Source organism: Quercus robur, chromosome 7, assembly GCF_932294415.1.
Source record: "Quercus robur chromosome 7, dhQueRobu3.1, whole genome shotgun sequence".
Taxonomy (NCBI): Eukaryota; Viridiplantae; Streptophyta; class Magnoliopsida; order Fagales; family Fagaceae; genus Quercus; species Quercus robur.
Genome location: NC_065540.1, coordinates 18004566 through 18031365, shown reverse-complemented (window position 1 = coordinate 18031365; position 26800 = coordinate 18004566). Strand labels below are relative to the sequence as shown.

At 33.9% G+C, this 26800-nt stretch overlaps 4 protein-coding genes across 5 annotated transcripts; 1 reads left to right on the top strand and 3 right to left on the bottom strand.

The window, feature by feature from the left end:
- Window positions 1-625: 625 nt before the first annotated feature.
- LOC126692591 (protein RETICULATA-RELATED 3, chloroplastic-like) lies at window positions 626-2363 on the bottom strand. The gene has a single exon (XM_050388255.1). The coding sequence runs from the start codon at window positions 2086-2088 to the stop codon at window positions 961-963; it is 1128 nt and encodes a 375-aa protein (XP_050244212.1). The 5' UTR covers window positions 2089-2363; the 3' UTR covers window positions 626-960.
- Window positions 2364-6582: 4219 nt separating this feature from the next.
- On the top strand, window positions 6583-10820 carry LOC126692589 (BTB/POZ domain-containing protein At3g08570). The gene is made up of 4 exons (XM_050388253.1): window positions 6583-6830; window positions 8152-8218; window positions 8577-9731; window positions 10200-10820. Exons 1-4 carry the CDS (start codon window positions 6757-6759, stop codon window positions 10722-10724), a joined length of 1821 nt encoding a protein of 606 aa, XP_050244210.1. The 5' UTR covers window positions 6583-6756; the 3' UTR covers window positions 10725-10820.
- Window positions 10821-11228: 408 nt separating this feature from the next.
- LOC126692590 (V-type proton ATPase subunit E2) lies at window positions 11229-14916 on the bottom strand. Its single transcript, XM_050388254.1, has 6 exons — window positions 14702-14916; window positions 13986-14086; window positions 13424-13580; window positions 12648-12841; window positions 12415-12514; window positions 11229-11669 (listed from the first exon to the last, which is right to left on the bottom strand). Exons 1-6 carry the CDS (start codon window positions 14801-14803, stop codon window positions 11646-11648), a joined length of 678 nt encoding a protein of 225 aa, XP_050244211.1. The 5' UTR covers window positions 14804-14916; the 3' UTR covers window positions 11229-11645.
- Window positions 14917-17005: 2089 nt separating this feature from the next.
- LOC126692588 (acid phosphatase 1) lies at window positions 17006-22542 on the bottom strand. Of its 2 annotated transcripts, XM_050388251.1 has the most exons (5): window positions 22420-22542; window positions 19934-20063; window positions 19291-19723; window positions 18598-18810; window positions 17006-17321 (listed from the first exon to the last, which is right to left on the bottom strand). In XM_050388251.1, the coding sequence occupies exons 3-5, from the start codon at window positions 19680-19682 to the stop codon at window positions 17144-17146; spliced, it is 783 nt and encodes a 260-aa protein (XP_050244208.1). In that variant the 5' UTR covers window positions 19683-19723; window positions 19934-20063; window positions 22420-22542; the 3' UTR covers window positions 17006-17143. The 2 variants fall into 2 exon arrangements, with proteins under 2 accessions (XP_050244208.1, XP_050244209.1); XM_050388252.1 differs by lacking the exons at window positions 19934-20063; window positions 22420-22542 and having other exon boundaries at window positions 19291-19914.
- Between the last annotated feature and the right edge of the window lie 4258 nt (window positions 22543-26800).

Sequence of the window (26800 nt, the reverse complement as noted above, 5' to 3'; positions counted from 1 at the left end):
TTATAAGAGATTCGTAAATAAGATCAGTAATGTTCTTCCTCTCAAAGACACAACAAATAAGATTTGATTTTTTCCTTTGGTTGCGATTTTACTCTGGCATACTTCTGATTCAAACACATTTCAAACTCAAGGGGGGGAAAAAACCGTTCTGTTGATACTAATTGACGAATGTATGGCTATGAAAATTGTTGATTTTTTCATAGTTATTAGAGACTGTCGATTTTCTATAATTGTCAAGCTATTGTCTGACGTGGAGGCTCTGTCTGGTGGCATGCCAACCCTTGAAAGATTTATGTACGTATCAGAGTTGAAAGCGCCAACTCTTCAGATGTGTTTCTTGCTGGAAGTGCTATGATTGAGTGATAACAAGCAGGACCAAATAATTGAATCAGGATAGTTGCAGAACCTATCACATAGCTCGAGCAACAACAAAAGTGGCAATAAAACAGTATCGATATTGCTGGATTGGATACAAAGAAAAACAAAAAAAGAAGAAAACAAGAAATGTACCTATCTATAATAAAACTGGCAGCCAAGAGCCTATAGTTCAACTACCTCTTTATGTTTCAATGGAAGTTCAAATCGTCGTACCCATTGTAACTATCAATCTATCATAACTATCGAATTATCGAAAATAATTATTATTATAAAACTTGTCAATTTAAGATATTAAACTTACAATCCCAAATTAACAAGAAATTTAAAACATAAAACATTTCGATTCGATCAGAGCCAGGCAACACATTGAGTTGGGGCATCCAGGTACCATCTCCATGAAAAAACCTAGAACTAAGTAGTAGTTTGATTTTTATTAGAGCTAAACTATGACCATGATCATAATGAACGGCCACAACCCAACCAAGTTATGGACATATGAAAACAGATGAGAAAATTGCAGAAACATCACTAACAAATAGAGCCAAAAACATGGAGGATGAACCTCCAAACCAAACTAACACTTCACTTGTAAGTCGACTGATTGCTCTGCAAATCCTCACTCCCATCAATCAACTTCTCCTTCTCTGCAACCGAACCCACCTCCACCGCAACTGGTTTAGCTTCCTCAGCACTCTGAGACCCCGTAATCCTAGCCAATATCACAAAGGACATCCCACCAAGAACATTGTTCAAGCATCTCAGAACCACCACCGAGGACTTAAACGCAAACGGAGGCAACCCCTTAGCCAACAAGAACTCAATCCCATTCAAAGTCTGGTACCTGAAATTACTATTAATCCCCATGTGAAGAGCCCAAGTGAGCGCATTCAACAGTGTTGGAGGAGCCTTATTGGGGGTCTCAAAATTGGGATCCATCTTCTTCCTCAAACTGATTAACCCATTTGAAAGTGCAGTCCCTACAACCCCAGCAGCAAAACCAACAGCAGCAAAGACAGCTCCTTTGTACACAAAAGTCCCACATCGATTGAGAAGGGAATAAGCACCGGGTTCGAACATATGACTGGCGGGACAGCTAGCAAAGATTGCAGGCAGAGAAGCCGATGAAGCAGACAACGTTGGTGCCAATAGATACATAAGAGTGAAGTTAAGAATGGATCCAACAACAAGAGTTGAGAACACAAAGTCGAGCTCGTTAAGACCAAAGTTGGGTCGAGAAGCCATGTCTCCAATAACACAAGCAGAGACACCCACCAACTCTTCCATTAGAACCTTGAAAGCAAATTGTGGATCTGCAGCAACCCTCGATCTCCATCCATTCAAAAACAAACCCAAAAGCCCAAATCCTTTCCCAGAAGACTTAGAAGAATCATTACCAAAATCATTCCCATCTCCTCCTGCTCCTCCACTCCAGCCTCCATTACCGCCGCCACGTCCGATCCCAGCTCCGCCGTCGCTGCCTCCGCCGGCAAAAGGCAATAACTTGTTGGGGATTAATTTTATAGAGCGCTTTTGATTGTTGTTGAGCGATGATGATGATGATGGTGACGATGATGAAGAAGAACATGGAAACGAAATTGAAGCAGGTGGGGCAGTGTTGAATCGATTATCGCTAACGTTGTTGTTGCAGCGATATTGTCTAGGATTATTATTAGAGCAACGAAGCTGAAGCTGAGCCGCCATGCTTCCCATCTTCGAAATGCGGGTGTTAGAGAGAAAAGCACAGATCGTAGCGATTTATGAATCGAGTGTCCTGCTTCAACCTCGACCTCGAGCAATCGATTTCTGGGAAAGCAGGCTGCAATGAACGAGATTTGGTGAAGAGGTGGTAGGTTAAGGTATAGAAATAGAAGAGGTGGTACACTTGAAATTAAACTCAACAACCCAACTCAAACAGCGACAACAAATGCCTAAAAACTAAAACCCTTTGGAAATACGGAACCAAATGTCATGTCTCACTGTACCAATGTACCACACGCTTCTGTCGATATAAATCTTTTTGTCTTTGTTCCATTTATTTCTATTTTATCTTTATTAATTTAAAAATAATTAATTATTATGTGCTCTTAAAACATACATGAGCAAAATCTTTATAATTAATAGGACCCAACTTTGATACAAAGAAATAGAAAAAAATGCCGACTTTCTCAAAAAATAAATAGTGGGCATGATGAACTTGGACGGAAATATGGATCTGGTGGATAAATGGGCACACACCACCAAGCACCAAGTTAGCTAGTAAGCTTAATCTAGTGTTCGTTTGGGCACTTAATCAAGCAAAAATATATATAATATCTATGAGTCGTGGGCCTTCAGGCCTTCCAACCAGCCCGACATTCTTTGGGCCTGGGAAACAGTTTTAGGATCGGAACTTAAGAATATTGGGCTGGTTGTTTTGGAAAGGTGTGGAGTGTGTTTTTTTGGATAAAGTAGGCTTTTCATTTTTTTAATGAGAATACAGTGGGCACATTAGGAAACAACAGTTACCACAAAAAAAAAGCCTGGAATTAAACATCTGAAGAGGAGGTTTAAAAAAATAAAATGGACCAAGGTTGGACCGGGCTCGAGTTATTAATTTTTCCAGCCTGTTTGACCCCCCACACACACATATATATTATCTTATTTTAATTTGATTTATTTTAGTATTTTGAAAATTAGTTTTTATGAATTTGTAAATTTTAGGCATATTATGATGGATTTTTTTTTTCTTAAATAGTTTATGAATACAATTCTTATAAGACATAAAATATGTAAGCACAAATACATAACTCATCGATCCAACCCTGGGTTGGGTTGAGAATTTTCCAACCAAACCAAATTTAGGTTGGATTGAAAAATCCTTCAATTTGACCTTGCGTAGGTAGAATGAAAAATGGAATCATGGTCTAGATTTCCATAAGCACGAGGATTGGACTTGCAAGAATTCACCAATTTGAAGTTTGCAAGAGACAAAAACTTGCTTACTTGACTAAAGACCAATTAGTGAGGTTGATCTCCCAATGGTGGTTAGTGAGAGGTGGCTTCCTTATGCCATTTGCAAGTGATATTGACAACACACCCTACGTTCAAGATGTTGGGGGGGACCTTGTCGATGACTCACATGGTTGTAGGGAAAAAATCCCTTTCACATAGAATTAACTATTAATTATTGATGTGGTTAGGCTTAATGAATGTTGGATGTGAAAGAAGATGGTACTCTACATATATTGTCATTTTTAGTGAAATTCATAACTTGTAATGTGTGCAAATTAAATAAAAATTAAGGAAAATAACAAAATGCAAATAAGGGTACTTTTAGGTGATGTGAAGAGTGGGAGAGATGGCATTAGTTCCAAGAGAAAGCAAAGGTTCCCTTAGCTGAATCAAATATGGAGTTTTTTAATCTTCCCTTAGCTGATTGGTTAGAGAAATACTGCAACTCAACAGAGTTTTTCCCTAGACCCCGCATTCCTTGGAAAATTATGTTTCCCCAAACCCTTTGGAATATTTGGCTTCAACGAAATAAGGCCATATTCTAGGATAGAAATGTTGAGAGTGGGTTGAATGCTCTTTGTATTAAGAAAAGTGCTGAATTCTATGCTATAGTGCCAAACAGTCCCAGCAAGCCGAGTAGAATCCAAGTTCAAGTGAAGTGGAGTAAGCCCCAACCCGGGTGGGTGAAGTTGAATACAGATGGCTCAATGATTGGGGACCCAAAGAAGGCTGGTGGTGGAGGAATTTTTCGGAATAGCGAGGGGGACTGGGTTGTTAGGTTTGTGAAGAAGTTTGGGAATGTTTCTAGTAACACCGCGGAGCTTTGGGCACTTAAGGAAGGTCTCCTGATAGCTAAACATTTGGGCATTGATAACTTATGTGTTGACTTAGATGCTACTTTTTTTGTATTTCTTATCACTAACCCAACTGTTGTCAATCTTAACTTGGAATCACTGCTGTCCGATTGCAGGAACTTGAAAAAGTCGTTCCTTAACTGCCTGGTGAAACATGTTTATAGAGAAACCAACAGCTGCATTGACAGACTAGCAAAGATGACGGCTGACCTCTATATTAACCATCTCTTTTTGTATAACCCACCGCCTGTGATGGTTGATTTGCTAGTAATGGACAAAGTTGGCCATGTTTGTGACAGACTTATTGTTCCCTAGTTAATATTATGTGATGTTTAACCAAAAATAGAAAAAGAAAGCAAAGGTTCCATACAACTCCATAGATTTTGATTGACCTTGAATTTTTCTAGAAAACGACACATCGTTTCACTTGGATTTTTTGTTCCAATTGTAATTTTTGGCGTCCTATCACAAGAAAATATATCTTATCATTTCATGATTTAATATATGCATCCTATGAGTTACACAAATGATGCATATATATATATATATATATATCTAATACATGATATACTTGTTGCTGCTCCCACACATGATGAAAATTTTGTTTTAGTGCAGGAAACCCTGGTGATGTCTGATAAATTTTCTATCAATTTTCATGTCAGGCATTGCTAAATAATTTCAGATTCTTTGCTTTTTGGTAGGTAAGGTTATTTTCATATTGGCAAAATGAATCCATCAAGAGCCGACCAAGGCACTGTACTGTGCAGGTAGACACCACCTGAATTACAAATTAATAGGCAGGTAGGGGAGAGGATAGAACAGGAATTAACTTTGCTTCTTTCGGAAAGATATGGGTTTTAGTGGTCAACAAAGATCTAGGACTCCATGAGAAAGATAGGAATATTTTGGGATTCTTAATTTCTATACCCAAACAAAAAAAAAAAGAAAAAAGAAAAGAAAAGTAAGATTAATGTAGTAGCGTACTTGTTGCTAATAATTACATCTTTATTGAGTTCCGTGCCACTACCAGTTGTGTCGTGTCAGAGTCAGTTCAACTTCACGCCCCCACACCACCTTCTTCTCTGCCTTTACCCACAGTCTTCTCTTTTTCTCGTCAAGCCTACCCTTGGATTTCATTACATTAACAACACTACCTGCTTTGCCGCCCCTCTGTCTTTGTGGCTCCTGTTCGAATTTTAGTACAACAATACGAGAATACCGCAGATACAAATACTAGTATAGTTTATGGCATTATGGCATAAATTTTTGTACTTTTATAATATCACAATGATTTTAAAATTATAATATTTATGTGTCAAGAACATTCTTTCGTGTTTTTTAGAAGATATTTTGAATTCAGATTTCTCACTTCCATTAAAATTATTGTATGTTTAGAAGAAAACAAAATTATCATGTCTATTTATGATTATGAATTATGTTGCTAGTAACTTGCACCACAAATTGGTCTAGATTGCTGAAAATCAAAAAACAAGTGAGAATATTCTCATTTGCACCTTTCATCTTGGATCATTCTTGCAATACCATTCTTGTCTCGTTTCCTTTTTAAGAAATTTTGTCTCAAAGTTAATTAGATCTTTTTTTTTGTGTGTATGAAAATGTATCCAAAACATCAAATATTGCTTTTATATGTAGCAAAATTCTCTATTTCTTTTATATTGAGATCAAGGTTTTATAAGAGGTACAAGTTGGACGAGCTTGAACCCTGAACCATCACATCATTTAAAATTTCATTACATTAAACTAGAAGTAATAACTAATTTTAAGCCTCTAAAATTATCCAACTACTAAATTTTTACAAAAAGAGATGGAGTTTCTCCGTTTCAAAGCAAATTTAGAGGATCATGTTACAATTACTTCCAACAAAAGTCCACTTTTTATGCTATTCAATTTTATTGATAATGATAAAGCTATTTATACCATTCAATTTGATGGTGAATAAAATTCAATAAAAAAAGTAGCCGTTAATATAAACGTTTCCAACTTTCATGGAAGTTGAACTAGAAACGGATGAACACTGAACACAATTGGTAAATTCGAGATTTTTAACGTAGTGGTGCTTCCGTTCCGTAACGTCCACCTAATAAAAAAAACTCATTTTTTCGACTCTGCACAAAAACTATATGTAATCGATTCCTATCAGAAAAACAAAGAAAAAGTAAAGCTTGTAGTGATAACAAAAGAATATACTACTGCACAAAATACAATACAAACAATACAATGCGATGAAAGACAAAGCAAAGCAAAAGCAAAAGTTGGCTAGCTAGCTAGCTTTAAGGTGAGGAAGGGCATGTGTCAGAAAAAGAAAAAAGATTGGGTTTTGGTTTTGTAAATTACTAATGATGAGGAGGCTAGTTAGGGGAATCCGCATTGATTCACTCATGTTCCCTCCATCTTTCTTCCACGAGACTTGTTCACATCACATGTTGTAGCTAGGCTATTTGCTTTGCTTTTCTTCTGGGGCTAGTTAGATAAGAAGTGAGCAAGTGAACACTCTAAAAACTGAGACTAAAACATGGTCTCCGAGACCTCTTTCTCTTCCTATAATCGTTCTCCCACACCCAAGTTCTGCAACTCCTTCACTACTCGGTTGGTACTCTACTCATATCTTCACTTGGCATGAAGCAATTGTTTGATTGTTTCCCTTAATTTTTAACTTATTATTTGGTCTGCTTGATCAAGTTTTGATTTTTATTTGTTGAAGGGCTTAAAGCATTCATAGATTTTTCATGCTACTTTATTTAAATTCTTTGCCTTTCGCACGTCTTTCTATTTGTTGAAATTGCAGTTTGTCATTTAACTCAGAATGTTCTTTATTCTAAGCCTTAAGATTCTTTCCAAAAAAAATAGTTTTTATTTTAATTTTTGAAAAAGGTCTCTTTGTCCTGCTTGTAGTTTTTATTTGCGTGATTCTATATAAATTCATAGATATTATAATGATCCTGAGCATCACTGATTCAACAAATCAACTATTACTAAGTAAAAGAGTATGAAATGCCAGAAATTAAAGAATACATGTGACCGGACATGACTAGTTTGTGGAGGATCCTAAACCGACCCCAATATTTTAGGACTAAGACTTGTTGTGTATAAATTTATATATTCTAATATTGTTAAGTTTGCTAGAGGTTCCATTAGATTGATCATCTCAGGCTCTGTGGTTTTTCAAAGTGAGAACAAAGGGTAAGACTTAAGATCTCAAATATATCAGACAGTTGAGCTTAAAAGTGAGTTCGAGATACATGTTTGAGAGTACAAACTACTGTTCTTGAAGGGACTCTATGCATACTCAGCTAAACTATTCTCATGGTGTTTTTAACTTTTTATACCGACGTCATTTTTCCATGTCATTGTCTGCCAATCAATTGGGAAAGACAGTGGCTATTTTTGAATCTAAAATGTCAAAGTTTTTCAGATAAAATTTGATTCCTTTGTAACAGTGGAAATATCTCACAGCAGGATCTGTTTATATGAGATTTTGTCTGGTCTTTACTCTTTAACAACAATTCATTTAATTGAAATGTTAATTCTTAGTCCTATTGCAGAAAAGAATACATATAGCTGCCTAGACTAGTCTATTGAGACTTGTAACCTTCATTGGTCCTAGCATAAAGTTTGGCTGGTCAGATTATACAGTGTGAATAGTTTTTCCAGACATGTCGAATAAATGTCAAGTAACTGTCCATAGAGCTGCTGCTAATCCATTACCAAACTCTCATGAATTGTTTCCAGGGTTGTTCTAGAGATTTAAATCCTAAAGTTGATAATAAAAAGGAATTGGGATAATCCCATTATTTTCTTCTGATATTGTTTTACTTTCCCTTAGATAGTAGCAATGTTCTTGATTATTTTGTATATGCTTATTGTTCATGTGAAAGTTGCTTACATTAGATGTTCTATTTGCATGCAGTATCTTTTCAGATGTTGCTGGGGACGTTACAATTGTGGTAGATGGGGAGTCATTTCTGCTGCACAAGGTAAATTTAAATCAGTCTGGTTATACTGCTATTGATATCTATTTAGACCATTTGTGAACTAATTCTAATCTATTTCATTTCAATAAATACATCAGTGAGCTAAAATCTTTTGTATGTTCTCGAGTTTACAAGGGCTTGAGTTAGCCTCAATGAGTTAATGTGAGAACTAATGTTAAACCTATGACATTTTACACATCCTATCGGGTAAATTTAGCACCTAAGGTTCTGCAATTGCAGACTATGTACATGAAGTTTCAAATTTTAAAGCAAATTAATTTGAACTCAAAAACACTTTTTTTTTTTTTTTAAGTTTCTTCAGAACTAATCAAATTGTTCTTTTTGGTCTGTTTCACTGAAGTTTCCCCTGGTGTCACGGAGTGGAAAGATTCGGAAGATGGTTGCTGATGCTAAGGATTCAAATATTTCTAAATTGGAGCTCCTCGACTTACCAGGTGGCCCCCAGACATTTGAACTAGCTATGAAATTCTGTTATGGCATGAACTTTGAAATCACATGTGCAAATGTTGCACGTCTACGCTGTGCTGCAGAATACCTGGATATGACTGAAAACTACCGGGAAGAAAATCTCATTGAACGAACGGAGGTTTACCTGAATGAGGTTGTGGTTCAAAGTCTTGAAAAATCAGTGGAAGTCTTATCCACCTGTGAGATGCTACCTCCAATAGCAGAGGAGGTTGGAATTCCAAGTAGATGTGTGGAGGCTATTGCCATGAATGCTTGCAAGGAACAATTAGTATCAGGTTTGTCTAGGTTAGAATGTGACAGTGAATCTACGGAGCTTAGGAGTGGTTGTCTTGAGTGGTGGGTTGAAGATCTCTCAGTGCTGAGGATTGATTTCTATCAGAGAGTTATTTGTGCCATGGGGAGAATGGGTGTTCGACCTGATAGCATTGTCGGATCTTTAGTTCATTATGCTCAAGCATCATTAAAAGGCATTGGAAAGTGTCAAATATGGAATCCAGCAAGGACCAGACCAACTTCTGGCTTGGTAGAAAATGACCAGAAGGCAATTGTGGAAACTCTTGTTAGTCTAATGCCAACAGAGAAAAGTTCTTCCATTCCCATGAATTTTCTTTTTGGGATGTTGAGGATGGCTATCATGGTGGATGCTACCATTGCATGCAAGCTTGAGCTCGAAAGGAGGATAGCTCTTAGGTTGGAAGTGGTTTTACTTGATGATCTGCTTATACCATCTGTCCAAACTGGGGATTCATTATTTGATGTTGATACTGTCCATCGGATATTGGTGAATTTCCTGCAGCGAATTGAAGAGGAGGAAAATGAAGATTATGGCTATGAATCAGAATGCCTTGGTTCTCCAAGCCATGGTTCTATGTTGAAAGTAGGGCAGCTTATTGATGCATATCTTGCAGAAATTGCCCCTGATCCTTATCTGAGTCTACAGAAATTTATTGCTATGATTGAGATACTGCCTGATTATGCTCGTGTCATTGATGATGGGCTTTATAGAGCAATTGATATTTATTTGAAGGTAAATATTGCAATATCAATGGTTTAAAATTATAAGTAACCTTTGGCAGATCATTTCCATTATTGTTGCAACCAAAGATAGATCTTGCAGTTCACAGCCACCCACGCTATACACTACTTAGTTGCTACTATTATCAAACTTACTTTTGTGTCTTCTATTATGCTTGATTTCATTTTTCATTCATTGGAAGTGACGATTTTTTATGTTTCAAAAGATGATCTTCTTGCATCTAATATCAGTAGTTTCTAACCATCAACTTATTAGCTAATTTGCTTATGTACAACTTTTTTAAGTCAATCTTTTTAAGGTACAATTGTTCTTTTGCCAATTTTCAACAAATAAGTGTACATATTGAACTTTAATTCTCATTACGGACTTGTAAAATGCTATGAAACTGTGTAGAACACTTTTTTTTTCCAGTTTTCCCCTGCTAATCTCTAACATTTTATAATTTGTTTTCTCTTTAAGGCTCATTCAATGCTAACTGATAATGAATGCAAGAAGCTCTGCAAGTTCATAGACTGCCAAAAGCTCTCTCAGGAAGCATGCAATCATGCTGCACAGAATGATAGACTCCCAGTACAGATGGCAGTGCGAGTCCTCTATTTTGAGCAGCTTCGTCTGAAGGATGCTTTGTCAGGAAGTTCTGGAGATGGATTTCTGTCGCAGAGAATTAGCAGTGGTGTCCCCAGTGCTGCAATGTCCCCTCGAGATAATTATGCTTCACTTAGGAGAGAAAACCGAGAACTAAAGCTTGAGGTATCAAGAATGCGAGTGAGGCTTAGCGAGTTAGAGAAGGAGCAGACGTTTATGAAACAAGGGATGATTGATAAAGCAGGGAATGGAAAAACTTTCTTGACCTCACTCTCTAAAGGGATTGGAAGGATTGGAATCTTTAGCGGTCCAGCAGGAGGAAAGAGGCACAAAAATGGTCGGAAGTCTCGTGGAGCAGACGGGAAATCTGGTAGGAGTAGGAGGCATTCTGTTTCCTAGCTTTAGTGTTTATATTTGATTTTGTTTTCTAAAGAGAACCAAAGGCTTTGAGTGTATACAAGTTCATGTTTCTTTATGATATGGCATTCAGTTTAATAGGATCATGCAGCACTGATAGAGGAACAATGGGACTGCCCTAGTTGGCCACGCTCAAAAGACCAAAGGTGCTTGTGTCCAACAACCTGATATCAGCTGCCAACTCTTCAGAATTTATTTAGAATGCCAACCAAAATTTCCTTAATTGCAATAGTCAACTAACCCTTCCCATGGCTCTATAACAAATAATTTAACTCAAAATAGGTTTTTAACTCATGAGCATGGTTGACTATGGATCCTCAACATACTAATCAGAGTTAGCCACATATTCTTTTTCGTGGTTCTATTATATTCAAAATCATACTCTATTACCTTCTCAAGGCTTACATGCACACATTACACTTATATGCATCAAATTCCCATATGTATAGTGATATATTATTAGCATTTCTTCAACACTGTAAAATTGCCTGTAACTATTACTACAAGAATTGTTGGGAAAAGTATTCTCACATTTGATTTAGAGAGATATCCCTTCACAGTAATGCTATTTTATTGGAAGAGTTTTCATAATGTTAAGCATTTGCAGAATGCTTAAGGGTTTAAACTCTTGATTGTTTTTGTACACCAACAGGATTATTTTAATTCCTAAAACATCATTCTTGTTAAATGCCAACAGCATGTACATGTAAAAGAAAGTAAGAATTTTAAATGAAGATGAAAACTATTACTCTTTTCAATTTAATAGAGAACAAACCACAGTAAAACATTACTTATTTCCAGAGGTAAACAATTGACTCTGCAGGAGACTAGGCACCCACTTGGAAACATGCATGCCCGTCCTTAGCAAAAACTGGTGCAACGGGAAGGATAAGTATCTGATACTTATCCTAGAAGGCGCTTTCGGATCTGCAAGTATGAAAAATAAATTAGTTTTTTAGTGTTACTTATAAGTCCTATCAATTGAACAAAAAAAGGTTATCAAAACTTTTGTTAGTGCCATGATTTCATCATCTCAGTTACAATTCCTTGTCCAAACTCATACAGTTAGGCATAAACCATATTTGTTATTGAAATTCAAATGCAATCACTCAAGTTATTGCAAATAAATATACACGTTGGAGATTTTAAGCAACACAACATCAAACTTCAGGAAAGATAAATTAAGAGAAGAAATTAAATAAATGCTTTATATATCTTTTTGATACATAATAATGCTCAGAAATTTATCTGATCCAAGTCAGCCATTGTATAAGATTCTTAATATTTCAACTAAAAATGTTTTCTCGCCATAAATATAGGATATTCTTTTCATTACTTTATTTTTAATATAAAAAAATTGATACATACAAAATGGATTTTGAAGAATGAGCCAAAAGTGTTTGGGTTGATATCATGAGAGAAGTCATTGGACAATGGCATAAAAAATTACAATAAGTCTAGTGATAAAAAATTTTAACAAATTTTTAAGCTAGCATAATAAAGTAGTGTCAATATTGGGTCTTTATGAAATGCTCTAATCACAAATTGCCATCTTAGCAAATTATGAAAAAAATTGTGAAAAAATTGCGTTTCTAGCATTACTCAAAAAATTAGGCTACTAGTGGTTAGGACAAAGGACAAAGATTATTCAATTTGATCTCTAAATACACACCTCAGGCAGTTTCTGTTTGAAAATAACATCCAACCGTGCATCAAGGGTGTTCTCACAGACTATCTTCCCATCTTGTGAAGCCAAGACCACTCCACCCGAGCTATTCAGCAATTAACCAAAATAAGGGTCAGCAGTTGTATCAGTAAAAGCATGGTCTCTAGCAATAAGATTGTATTTTTGAACAAATAGCAATAAAATTGTCTGCTTGGATATGTTCTGCAGTTAAACATTACCAAGAGGTTTCATGGGAATCAGCTGTACTTGGAGGTGGTGGGAGGAACACTTTGTCAACGGTAACTTTAGGGGCATGTACTTTGGCTTTGTCGGCATACTCTCGTTTTGCTTCATCCAAAACAGACTCAACAAGCCTACGGTCAACCTCTCTGCATCTCAGCAATACTGTTGGCTCCTGCAGCCTTAGTAAGCTCTAGAAATCACAAGAAGAAGTTTCCAGTCAATGCACTGTGTATAGGCAAAAAACCATTATTAAGATATCAATTAAACTGGGAATTTTCAAAGAGGACAGCTAGCTTGTAAAACAAGTAAATGTGATATATTACATATAATAAGAAGAATGATATCTATCATGTTAATTCCAAATTGAATCTGTAGTTGAAATTCAAACTTAAAAACAAGAGATTTGATGCAAATCATGCTCTTGAAATCTAAGTTTATCTTATTACAATAACTAAGAGTCTAAGATGATACGTCTGAGAAAGCCAATTCTGATTTATATATTAGACCAAGAAAACTTAATCATATGAAAGTTAGACCATGCAAGTTAATCATCAACTATGTTTTGCACAAGGCATAAGCTAACAGCTGGAATGCACATAGCTCCAAATTTGAGGCAAACAAAGTGATTTGAAAAGAAACAGATGCAAGGGTCTTTCTGATATATAGATCATCAGGAATTGAACAAATGCCAGAATTATGTTTCACCAATGTAATTGTGGCCTAAATGAGCAAATTGGAAAGAGATTCAGATAACTCAATGTATAGTGATTACCTGAACAATCAAGTCTTTAAGAAGCTTCTTGTATGTGCTCTTGTCCTGGGAAACACTCAGAATTTCCTTGCAAGCAGATTCTTTCATGGAATTCACCACATCATCTTGTGCTTGAAGAAATTTTATTCGTGATGCATTCAGCTGCATTGAGTATTCACTGCACAGAAATTATTTTTTGTATGAATTTCAAAGGGAAAATACAGAGAAATATAGGAAAGAAAACCGTTAAGAATTATAATTTATATGGTTTTTATCTGTTATACTTGGTGTACAATATCTGTTCTTTTCAAAAACTAAAGGATCACTAATCAGAAAATATAACATATACAAGCAAGAGAAGAAGAGTATCATCTGTGTTCAAATGTGCAGTTGCATAATAAGATCATGAACAGAAGTTTTGTCCAGTGCCAAGCACTAAGTATTAAAGCAGTTAATATGCTAAGGCACAAACCTTTCAGATAACAAAAACTAAAATAGAATTGAGAGCCACATCCACAAAACAACAAAACCGATGCTGCATTGCTGATAAGCTTGGGAAGAGATGTATGAAATGAAAACTCACATTTTCTTACGTATCTCAACCTGCTTCGACTTCCGCTCATACTCTTGTCTAATCTTTTTCTTTTCAGCTTCAACCAGTTGTAATTTCTCAATGTTAAACTCCTGAACAGAAGAAGAAAATGTATCAATAACTGTATTATATATAGCTTAGAAATACACATTTAAATGAATCCAATATCTTCTGCCTCATAACATACCATACCATACCAAAACCAAAGCCATATTTCTGTTAAGAGTAAATTGAGGTTGTTTGGAGTATAGACAACTCTTAAATAATAAATATTTACAAGTCCATTGTGTCTTACATAGTTACATTAACAGAATGACAGGGCAGGTTTTTACTCCCTATGCATGTGTATTGGAACTGTTGGTAACATATAAGGCAAGGGCTCCCTCTAATCCAAAACCATTATAGGGGACACACATACTCTTAAACATACTGCCATTAAACGATCTGTTGTTTATTAGAAAGAAGCGAAGATTCATTCAAATGAATTAGAATCCTCTCAATTTCTTCATTTTATTTTGTGATTCAGATTAAATATAAAAAATTTAAAGGTGCATGTAAATGTCAAATGACAGAACACTATTAGATACAACAACAATAATAACAAAGTCAGTCATATGTGTAAATTTTTTTTTCAACAAGCAAAACTAATGTATTTGCTAAAAGATATAAGTCACAATGTTTCTAAACGATCATTGTTTAGAACAGACCTCCTCGGCAGAGACAGAGATCTCGTTAGCTTTCTCCTCGGCCTCTTGACGGATGAACATCACCATCTGCTGAATCTGCTTAGACACATCTGCGTCCTCCATTCTTACTACGTACGAACACTAACTCTATTCCCAGGCTTTTCAGATGACCCTTTATCAGAGACCTTAAAAAATGGCACAGAAAAAAAATGAAACAAAACGTGCTCTAACGCATATGATAAGTTCCACGTAAAAATGGTAAGAGAAGACCACATATACATACATACGGTCCTTTCAAGTGCGAAGTTTCTTCCGAACTTTCCAACTTTGGACGTTCCAAGTTTGAACAAATCCTAATTATAATAAATAAAAAATAAATAAATAAAGTTTGAACAAATCCTTATAATTACTAATAATTCCCGTATTTCACGAATCTTGGGACTCGTGTTTTTACTAATTTCTCCTCAATTATTCACACCACTAAATTTTTATCAATAAATAATCAACTTCATGCAAATTCATTTAAAAGTAATGACATTAAAACAAATGAATAATTAACATAAAGATTACATTTATACATCCATACACTTTATGTTTAAAAGAACTTTCACTTAAATTTACTCGTACCGAAGTGGATTAGAATCAGTGCCGGTTCAAGGCCTAGGCAACTTAGGCTTAGGCCTAAGGCCCCACAACAAATAAAAAATTTCCCTACTAAAAAAAGGCTCCATCTCCCTTAGTAAAAGGCCCAAAATTTTATAAAAATATAACATTTTTTAAATAATTGGTACTTTTTTTTAAGAGTGATGCTCAAGATATCACAAATTTTACTATAGATTTAATTGACATATCATCAATCACATAAAAAAGTAATTCAAACACAAATAAATTAAGTTATTGAAATTCATCAATTACAATCATAATCACATTTATTGTAAACATTTTGTGGTATTTTTAGTATTTTTAGTATTTTTCTTTTTCATTTCTAACAAGGCTTTTAAAATAGGAGACCAATAAAAATTTAACCCAATTAAAACCCTAAGATGTTTCAAATAAAATGCTGCAAATGTGATAAATCATCAATGATGACTAATTTCCTACTAAGTCACACACCAAATAATATCTATCCATCTTTTTCTCTTAAAAAAAATATATAAAATTAAAATTTAGATTACAACTGTACTTAACTATGCATAATCATATATCCAAGTTAAAGTAAGTTCCTTTTGATTCAACTATAATATTCATAACTAGTATTATTCATCAATTTCTGTATTTACATCAAAGTAGTCTTAATTAATTAGTATTATATAATTTTATTTAATTAATGTTTACATATAAAAAGGCCCCATATAAATTTTTTGCCTTAAGCCCCAAATTTTATTAGGACGGCCCTGATTAGAATACTACATTAATATGGCTCAAGAACAAAAGCATAACGATAATAAATGTTGTGCTTAATATTTTAGATTTTACGAGTTTGAGATTTATATTTTTTTTAATAAATTTGAATTTTGATTAGGTGCTTTCAACCCAAATATGTCTTTCTTGTGCACAAAAATAGATAGAAGTGGACCAAAATGATCTGAAGTGGTCCAAATGGACCGAATTGGACTAAATGGAACAAAGTGGACCAAATAGACAGAATAGGTCAAATAGAAACAAGGTGACCCGAATAGGACCGATGGGGACCGAATGAACGGAATAAGAACAAATGAACCGAACAGGACCAAAGTGGACAGAATGGACCGAATAAAACCAAAGTGGCAAAATGGACCGAATAAGACCAAAGTAAACAGAATAGAAAAAATAGGACCAATCTGGACCGAAAAGGACCGAATAAAACCAAAGTGGACAGAATGGACTGAATAGGATTAATGTGGACCGAATAAGACTGAAGTAGATTGAATAAGACCGAATGGATCGAATAGAGCTTTAATGGACAGAATGTATTAAATAGAACCAAATAGACTGATTAGGACTATATGGACCAAATTGGACCGAAGAGGACATAATGGACTAGATATATAGAACCAATGTGGACCGAATAAGACTTTTGAATATTTATCATTTTTATTGCATTTTTAGGGCTCATATTTCTAATGTCTATTTTCTTTGTATTTTTTAACTCAAAACTAAAGAGTTTAACCCAAAAATAATAAACTTTCATACTTTTCAGCCCCAAAAAAAGAAAAAAAAAAAAATTTTTGAGCTAAACTTGAAAATGTAACCTATATAAAAGAATCAATTTAAGGCTCAATTAGTCTAAAATGGACTGAAGGGAACCGAAATTGACCGAGTGGACCAAATTGGACCAAAGTAGACTTAATTGAACATACGAAATAATTATTTATTCTCACACATTGCGTGACTTATTTGTGACAAGTTATTGATAAAACTTAAAAGGAACACTGGTGATTGTAATTGGATATACAATATTCCAAATACAAAGGTTTTACAATTTCAAGGAACAAAATACATAGGATTAGGAAGCTTAAAGGTCCGATTGCCCGTAAATTCTCCTTGAAGATCGCTCCACTGATCTCCAACATTTCCCCATATTCTGTAACCTTCTTCTACAAGCTGCTTCCGAATTTCAGACTTGAAAGTCACTGCCTTTTGCCCTTTATAAGCCGTGGTCCTGTGTGGTAAAGAATCACAAGGATAAAAATGCTTTTTTTTTTTTTAATTCAATGACATCAATGAGACGGGTAAGACTTAAACTTGATTCTTCAAATAAAGAAAAGAAAAATAAACCACTAATTAGTAATTAACATTGATTTCTTTACCCACCCATCAAAGTTTAAACTTCAACCACCGTGCACCCTTGGTGCGGTGGTCACTTCACAAGTATAAATACTGTGAGGTGTGGGGGGACAAGGGCCGAGGTTCAAGTCTCCAAAAAAGAGGTTCACACATATATACACTTAGATTAGATTAGAGTAGAAATTCTATCTTGTATATTAAAAAAAAAAAAAGTTTAAACTTCAAATTAGCAAAAGGCTTAAGCCCATATGCAATGCACCCATTCTAGAACCCATTAGTTTTAATCTTGATTAAGTTTTAACAAGTGCCCTAAAGATACTACCAAGGACTTTGTAACTAAATTGACACATTCTCATGCACAAAGTGCTTGGGAGTTTAGGGACGGAAAGAGCTATCTTAAATTTTTTTTTTTTAAAAAAAAAGTGTCCTGAAGACACTAATTAATAGGTATTTACTATAATAATAATAAATTTCTTATATATTTTCAAAAAATAAATCAAATTAAATTGTACACAAATATTTAGCAAAAAAGAAAAAAACACCTGATGAATTATTGATAAATATATATTTTTTAAAGTACATATAATTACAAATTATAATTATATACTTGTATACTAATTAAGGGGACCCTAAATATGCCGTAAGTATCAAATATCAAACAAATCAAAAGCTTGTAGAAAATGTCAGCAAGAATATTATTGGATTTGTGTGCAATAAAATTCTTTCTTATCAATAAATAAATAAATATAAATAAGAGAAAAAAAGAAGAATATTATTGGATATGGAAGGCTCTTGGCTGGTCAAAGGAACAGGGATTTTTACATTTATATTGCATGGATGTTGACTAGGACAATATCCAAATATAAAATTGACTTTTGATGATGTGGCAATTTGGCATATACACACTCGGCTGCCCTTTATTTTTTTAATAACATATATATGGAACACTGGGCATTCCTAGCCAAGCAACTGTAGAATATATTAGTTTTAGTTTTTACCAGTACTCCACAGGATTTTTCAGTATTATTTTTTGTTTTTTTGGTAAAACAGTATTATTACTTTGTTGTTCAGTAATCATTTCAATGATGGTGAGTATTATAATCTAATATATTTAACGAGTGAAAAAACCATAGGAGTTTTTATCATCTTACCTGAAAATGATACGTTCATAACCAATAAATCCTTGGCTAAGCAAGTTATCAGTTGTGGCTTGGCCGAGGGTCTCTTCATCTCTTCCCGTGAGCAAGATCACCTTGAATCCACTTTGAACCAATCTGTCAAACAACCCAAGCATGAAAGGAACGGCTGGACACTCTCCTTTCATTGCCCACGCCTTAAACCCTAGCGGGTCATATGGGTCGCACCTGTGCATTTTACAAAATGGAAACCAAATATATTTCAAGACAAATGGTATACAATCGGTCCTCAACATTTAATTTCTGTTTCAAAATCATTGTTATATTTTAAATGTTTCAATAATGTTACCATTATTAGATGGATGGAAAATACTAACGAACTAAATAGAATTCATGAAAATAATAAGGTTATTTTGATAACAAGGAGTTAGCCTATAATACAACATAAATTTCATTTATCATTTCAACATTTTTCATCCATTATATGATAATAAGAACTTTCTAAAAATAATTTTTAAAGTTTAAAGATTAATGAGAAACATTTTAAAGTATTTTCATGATTGTGACAAAGTGAATGAAATTTAACAATCTATTATTTAGGGTAGTACAATTTTGGAAGTTCAAAAATGATTTTTGATAAGTTTTTCCATTGATAAGGGGATACAAATCTACACTAACTAAAGTAATTATTCACATAATATAACGTACCCATATCTCTTTCCTCGGTAATAAATGATGTTGGATATGCATGTATCATCAATGTCCAAAATCCAGGCGTCCATGCCATCGTTAGAAAGAGCAATCTCATCTGCATAACTTGAAATTTGGTTGGTAATGAAGTTGAGGTCATGGTAATATTGTCCACGAGTCATGTAATTTTCAATGTACTCCTTGCACTCAGATGGGACGGTACGCCATGCACGCACATTGTTGGTCTCTACACCCAACCTCCAGCTTAAGCAATAGGCACGATCATTATCAGGACTCAAGTTGCTTCCTGGTCTCCAATAAGGCTTTACAGTACCAGTTGCCTTGTAGAACACCGCTAAAAACAAATAAATGAAAACCTCTCGTACCTGATGTACCATGGCCCTGATCATGTGTGCCCGATGAGCTGAGCTAGCTTAATAATGAGAGAAAGCTAATGCAAGCAGGCACAAATAGCTAGTATCAAGATTGGAAACACGAGCGGTAACACATAATAAGAGCATGATAAAGCCATAAGCAGTGAGAGCTTGCTCACTGCTGATGCCAAAGGATAACGTGGGGTGGGATTAGTTTTACTTTATTCTGTGTCAATATTGCGAATGAGACTTACAAAAGTTAAAATCATAAGTGTGACTGAGCTTACTTTTGCTTCCTTTGGCCAAGTCTTCACGCTTACACTAGAAAATGCACTTGCAAATGAGATTTTCAGTTTTCACCAAGGCGTGCTCCTGATATGTCTGTTTGAATTTAGTTTTTTGTTGATTGCTTATTTGCTGAAAGTTGGTTAAAAAAATATGATTAAGCTTAGGAAAAAAAAGGGTGTTGAAAAGTTATACATAAACAAACAAGCTAAAAAAAAAATCTAAAAGAAAAGGCTGATGACAAATAGAGTAAGGTTTGCACGATTAGAAATTTTTTTCCTATTTCTGTTGTCTGTATTTTGGCAAACTATGTTACTAGGAGAAATTAACTCTCAAAAAAGTTTTTTTTATTGGTAGATAATCTCAATAGGTTTGGAATTCCCTACCATCAATTCACGTTCTCCCCCAAAAAAAAGGGTATTATTTTCAGTTGTTGAGTAATAAATCAAAATTTAAATAATGCAACCAAATTTCTATAACCAAGTTTTGATTATCTTTGTGTACTTGAAGATAAGAATATATAGATGCCAAAGTCACCGAAAAAGCTAGCGTGCTCAACAAAAGTTATTCTTTATTTTCTTTAAAAAAATATCAAGAAAATCTAATTTTCTTGGGATGAAGGAAAGCCACAAGAAGCATCTTCAGATGCACCTATTGAGCTTTAAAGATGACTTTTGGATGATCTATAGCGTTCTAAAAGAAAGTGGAAGAACAGAGAATATGTATCAGCCCACAAATGAATGTCATGCCATTTAAAAGAAAGGTATTCTCGCTCCATACAAAATTTACCAATTGAAAAGCAGAGAAAAGATTAAAAAAATAGGGGTGGGGGTGGGTGGGTGGATGGGTTAATGTCTAGCTCAGATACCCAAAATCTATTGCATGATTCAGATTGGAGAAACTTACAATTGATACTTTCAATTTATTAATTAAGGTAATCTATTGCCACTTTGCTGATCCAAACTCTTTTTGGCCACCATCCATCACTTAAAATTTTAAAATATGATCAATATGGAAGATCCTCTTTTGACTTTAAATAATATAAGCTCGTGTTTTGTTTTTCCAAATGTACAAGTCAATATACAGTGCTATGATAATTTATTTATAGAAAAAAAATACATTTTATTATCCTAAACTTTTTAAATGCAATGTTTTGCATTATAAACTATGATTTCTGAATATATTTTGTACCCAATGTCTAGTTTGCCATTAACTTTGATGGAAAAATATAGTGTCATGTGAAAAGATTCAATTGCCTCACTTCTCTGTCCCTTAAAAAAATGAGTTTTGTTATACTTTACACTCCAATATCAAATTTGTTGTTAATTTGGATGGAAAAGTATTGCATCATGTAAAAACACTCAATTGCCCCTCTTCTCAGTCCCTTAAAAACAAATGAGAAATTACATTTTATCACCCTAAACTATACTCTCAATTACACTTTATACCTTAAACTTTGAATTTCCATTCTAAGTTAACAGAAAACTTAATGTCAGTGTACAAAGTATAACAAGTGCCATAGTTTATGGTGTAAAACGTGTATTCGAAAAATTAAGATTTTTAAGTGTAATATAAAGTATAGGTTATGGTGGTAAAGTGTAATTTTACCATATATAAGTGATTTTCAAAAAGTAGTTCAACCCTAGAACTAGGGGTGGCAATTCATGTTCGCGTGTCGGGTTCGTGTCGTGTTCACTCATATATTCGATTATATGGGTCAACTCTAACCCGACATGTTTATTAAACGGGTTAAGATTCTTTAATCCTAACACAACTTATTTATTAAACAGGTCAGTCATGTTAGTATGTTTATTAGATTTTATCCAAAAAAAAAAAAAAAAAAAAAACCTAACTAATTTTAGCATTAACCAAATTGATATGAATTATGAAAAACCAAACAAATAAATATTTTTAATATAAAATTCAGAACTAATGAGTAACTGCATCACAAATATTCATTTAAAACTAAAACATATCTTAATATCACAAATAATCAATCATAATATGTCAAAGAAAATAAATCACAACAACTAATAAGTTTATATACCTAGGATTTGAAGGGTATATTAATAAAGTGTCATTTAATTAAATAAGTCAGATAAGTCAAACGGGTTCCATGTGATGAACACTAACCCAACCCATTTATTAAATGGGTCAGTTGTGTTAACCCGAATATGACACAAACCCATTAAATCTCAACCCATGGGTTTACAGATCGTGTCCAGTTTTGCCACCCTCATCTAGTACTACATGGTTTCAGATTGTTGTGAGACGTGATACAAATTGAGGACTCCATGAGATACAACAAAGAATGGGACATCATGTTTCCTTTTTCCTTTTTCTTTTTGGAGGGGGTTTGGAAAATAAAAACAAGAAAAGGTGAAGAATACGTGCTATGCTAAATCACCTAAGAACAGAATGCAAGAGAATACTAGGAAATTAATCTAAATAAGAGATTGAAAGAGCTGATCCATAGAAGAATGCTTACCAAAGAAAGAGTTACCTATAAAAGTGGCAAACGAGATGCCTACAACATTTACCCAAAACCACCCAAAAAAAAAAAAATGTTGCACAATAAGTTGCAATATTTGACCCAAATTTGCTGATCAAAGTAATCTATGTGCATCTTAGGAGCAACTACCAAGTAGGTATTTAAAGAGCGAAAAAGCATTCCACAAAATTAAAATATTCATGAAGAAACTACAGTTTGTCAAAGTCTCAATTTTGTTTTTGGTGGGAATGGCGTCAGAGAGCAAAATGAATGTGATCTATTATGGTGGATAGCCAGATGTTAGAGGAGAGCTACGTGGTCCACCGTCCACCACGGAGGATATATGGATTCAGAAGAGATCACTGCCGCGGTCTATTGGGGAGGTTTAGACATTGAGCATTTCATAATATTTTTTATAACCCTCCTTAGTCCTTACAACATATAAGATAATATATTTTAAGTAGTGTTGTAAATGAAATAAGCTGTTAATGAACAATTCAAGCTCAACTCAGAAAAAAAAAAAAAAAAACTTGTTTATATTCGTTTGTTTAGCAAATTAGTTAAACTCAAGTTCAAGTTTAGGCTTGACTATTAAACAAGTTAAGCTCATACATAAATGTGTTCCTAAATAAACTCGTAAATATAAGATTCGATTTAATTATACATAATATTATATTTTTATACGTATATTTTTCTAAAAATTTATTTATATAGACTTGAAATTGTGTAAGTTTATAATAGGTCCATATAATATCATATTATTAATTGTAGCTTATTGATAATATAGACAATCAAATTGTTGTAAGAAAATCATAGATTTGTGAATGGTCAAAAAAATTTAGTCATACCACCGCGCACCCTTGGTGCGGTGGTCACTCCATAAGTATAAATGCTTTGTGGGGTGTGGGGGCAAAGGTCAGGGTTCAAGTCTCTAGAAGAGAGTTTTACATACATATACATTTAGATTAAACTAGAGTATAATTTCTATCTTATATAAAATAAAATAAAAATAGTCATGATTTTACTATATAATGGAAAAGAGTAGGTTAATCAATCAAGTAACTCATGGAGAAGCTCGACCTTGTTCTACAATAAAATAAACCAAACTCGAATATGTAATCTTGTTTGATAATAAGCTCAAGCTCCACTTGTATTCGAAATACAAATAAATAAATCAGTCTGAATTTTTAATACTTAGCTGATCAACTTGATTCTTTAAACACCTTAATTTTTAAGTACAATAACATTATTTTTATATGAATTTATTATTTTCATTTATATACCATTACAATCAATCATATCCATAATGTGAAAAGCATATATGTCATACCAATTGGTAAATGTTTAGTAGTCCAAAAGTGGGAATAGAGTCAGAGCCCACATCTTAACAAAAACCATAGTGGTGGGAAGTGGGAACAGCCGTCATACCATTTACATTCGTGACATTGTTGGAATTTATAAGTTGGAAACCTTTGCAAAGAAATTGGATCAGAGAGTCATTTTGGAAAATCGAGTGTGCCACGTCCAGTAGTATGCAGACCAATTTAGGTCGGCGTAGAAATTAAGAAAAAGAAAGAAGGTGATTGGTGGGCATTGACCATTGAGGTCAATGAGTTAGAAACCTTTTTGTGTTTTTGTTTGTTTTCCACAGACCATTTCGGAATCTGATCGCGATTAGTTTCTCAAATTTGTTTATAGGGAGATCTCACTTAGGAAAATTGTTAATAAATTATTTTAAGAAAATTTTGATACCATTTTTATGAGATATATAAACAGTCATCTAAAAAATTTATTGCATTTTTCTTTTCTCATAAAAAGTTTTTAAAATATATCCTAAATTAATACTCTTAGAGCATCCATTAACTTTTCCATTGCTCATATACTAGGACAAGATTATTAAACTAATTGATCTATATTCTTCTTCTCCATGATATATGTCAACGCCATTGGATTGGATTGGATTATAGTAAGAAAAGACCTGTTTTTTTAAGAAACCAGTGAGAAAAGACCTAATGACTCATGTTGATCATGATGTGGAACACACGTTATTATAAGGAAATTATTTGTTGTTGCAAATTGCAATAGCATATAGAAATGCACATGGTCAAGAAAGTTATAACTGTTAGGATATGTGTCCTTTAAATCCTATTATATGATACTATGTATGACATTATATTGTGATTAATAAAGTTGTTTTATTATTATCTAAAATAATGGTAACATGAATATTTGGATATTATCATATAGTCCATGAGATGCATACTATGTGATTTAGTCACAGAAGATATAAATCATAAGTTATTTGTAAACTCAGAATTTTAGTTCGTAGTCGGTGATGAAATTAGGCATTTCATCTGCGAAGATTATACCATATCAACTAAGATGATTTGTCTTAATCATGGAAATGGAGACTTCTAATTGATATGTTGATATGTTTTAAGTGTTAAAACATATTGAACTAGGCCGCTGTGAGATTTATTATTCTACTAACGACTGTCAAATGAATAATAAATCTCACGACTTCTATTTACATAAACTCTTAATCCTGAGAGAATAATGAACCTGATCATGAAATGTAGGTTGTTTTGATATATTAGGAGTGAGATTTAAAGTCACGATCAAAATCTCAGTATGTTGGACAGTCACATTTAATGCTGAAGGAACATATATTCTCAAGATGAAATTTATAATCTCTTAACGGAGATATAAAATATTCCCTTGAAATAAGTTTAAATGAGTTATTCTAAAAAAAAAAAAAAAAAAGTTTAATGAGTTTGATTATTTAGAATGTTAGGTCTAACTATTTTAGTAAGAAGTTACTAAAGTATATATTTAAGAAATTGGATTTCATAAATATATGATGAATAACTTAAATGATTAAATCGGGTACTCAAGGACTAAGATGTAGTAATTTTTTAAGTGGCAGTCAATATTTATGACTTTGTATTACTACAAATATTTTAATGAAGGGGTTGAATATATAATTAAGTCTTGGGATATAATTTGTTAATAAGGCTTAGAGTGCAATTATATTTATATAGTGGTATTAAATATAATTAATGATAATTTTGGGCTTGTCAAGAGTTAACAGAAAAGTCTAAAACCCATTGAAGCTAGTGTTTTATTTGTTCCTTTTAGTCTCACTCCAAGCCTCATACTAAAACCCAATTGGAATGGTCTAAAAGGTTAGTCCAATTAGATAATCAGTTATATATAAGGAGAGAAACATACAGAATTTTCAAAAGTATGGAAATGGTGTGTATGTGAGTATAAACCACTCTCTTATTCTCCCTTGAACACATACGCGTAAACTAATTGAGAGACCACACTTCTTGGACAAAAGTGGAATTGGAGTGAAAATTAAAAGTGTTCTCAAGTACTTCTAATATTTGGTTTTGAATTTCATCGCACCAAGGTACACTCTTTTGTTCTTAAATTCTGAAATTTACATAGTATATGTTATCAATTGCGAATGAAGTAGATCCATTAATTTTTCGCTGCATGTGTTTTGTATGCGATACAAACTATGTTTTTCCAACAATAACATGATATATCCACAAACATGAGTGGGAGAAGAGAAATTGTCTGTCTAATCATTCTTAGAAGCACATTATCTATAACACTAAGGGGTCCGCCACCTAGGCCCCCTTCCTCCAGATTTTTTTTAATATATATATATATATATATATATATAAAAGTATATATGATTGGAAATGTTACAGTTAAAATGAAATGAAAAATATTGTAAATGCAAAAAAGCAAGGGAGAATAGAAAGAGATATAAAACACTAGGGGTTATGTAATTCAATTTGATAAGATAAAACTTTTGAGGGATAAATCTTTGATATTGTGTGTAAAGAGGGGATTTATTTATTAAGATAATATGCTAGAACGTTTTTTTCCCTGTCCTTGCGTTTAAATTTTTTTTTTTTTTTTCATTTTTACATGATAACTGTGGGGGGTAAAATCTGTCAGCTGATGTTGGGCCGTAGTTCATGTACTAAGCCCAACCACGATAAGAAGAAAAGGCATGGGCGCAGGATATCCCATCCTAACCATGATGGGCCGGGCCTGCTTAGGGGCGTCCGAGGAGGAGTACCTCCTCGGACTCGCCAAGTGAGTGTTAAATTAACACCCCCTACCTGGCGAAAGGTCACCCAATACGAAGGAATGGTGCGTGGCGTTCAGGAAGGGGGGCAACCACAACTGCCGCATTAAATGCCAAGGAACTACTTTTGCAGCCGCATTAATGTGGAAGGGACAGGAAGGCAGAATCATCTTGGCCAGTGCAACTCACAGAAAAGAGAAATGATGACCTATGGGACAGGCACTCGAGTGGAAGGTCAGATGGTTGACAAGTGTAGGGTCATGATCTTAG

Coding starts and splice junctions, on each gene's coding strand:
- LOC126692591 (XM_050388255.1), bottom strand. CDS start 2,088: ATGGGAAGCATGGCGGCTCAGCTTCAGCTTCGTTGCTCTAATAATAAT.
- LOC126692589 (XM_050388253.1), top strand. CDS start 6,757: ATGGTCTCCGAGACCTCTTTCTCTTCCTATAATCGTTCTCCCACACCC. Junction 6,831..8,151: donor TGCAACTCCTTCACTACTCG/GTTGGTACTCTA, acceptor ATTTGCATGCAG/TATCTTTTCAGATGTTGCTG. Junction 9,732..10,199: donor CAATTGATATTTATTTGAAG/GTAAATATTGCA, acceptor TTTCTCTTTAAG/GCTCATTCAATGCTAACTGA.
- LOC126692590 (XM_050388254.1), bottom strand. CDS start 14,803: ATGGAGGACGCAGATGTGTCTAAGCAGATTCAGCAGATGGTGATGTTC. Junction 12,842..13,423: donor TTAAAGACTTGATTGTTCAG/GTAATCACTATA, acceptor TGTGATTTCTAG/AGCTTACTAAGGCTGCAGGA. Junction 11,670..12,414: donor TCAAACAGAAACTGCCTGAG/GTGTGTATTTAG, acceptor TCATACTTGCAG/ATCCGAAAGCGCCTTCTAGG.
- LOC126692588 (XM_050388251.1), bottom strand. CDS start 19,682: ATGATCAGGGCCATGGTACATCAGGTACGAGAGGTTTTCATTTATTTG. Junction 18,811..19,290: donor TACCGAGGAAAGAGATATGG/GTACGTTATATT, acceptor TAAAATGCACAG/GTGCGACCCATATGACCCGC. Junction 17,322..18,597: donor TATGAACGTATCATTTTCAG/GTAAGATGATAA, acceptor TTTACCACACAG/GACCACGGCTTATAAAGGGC.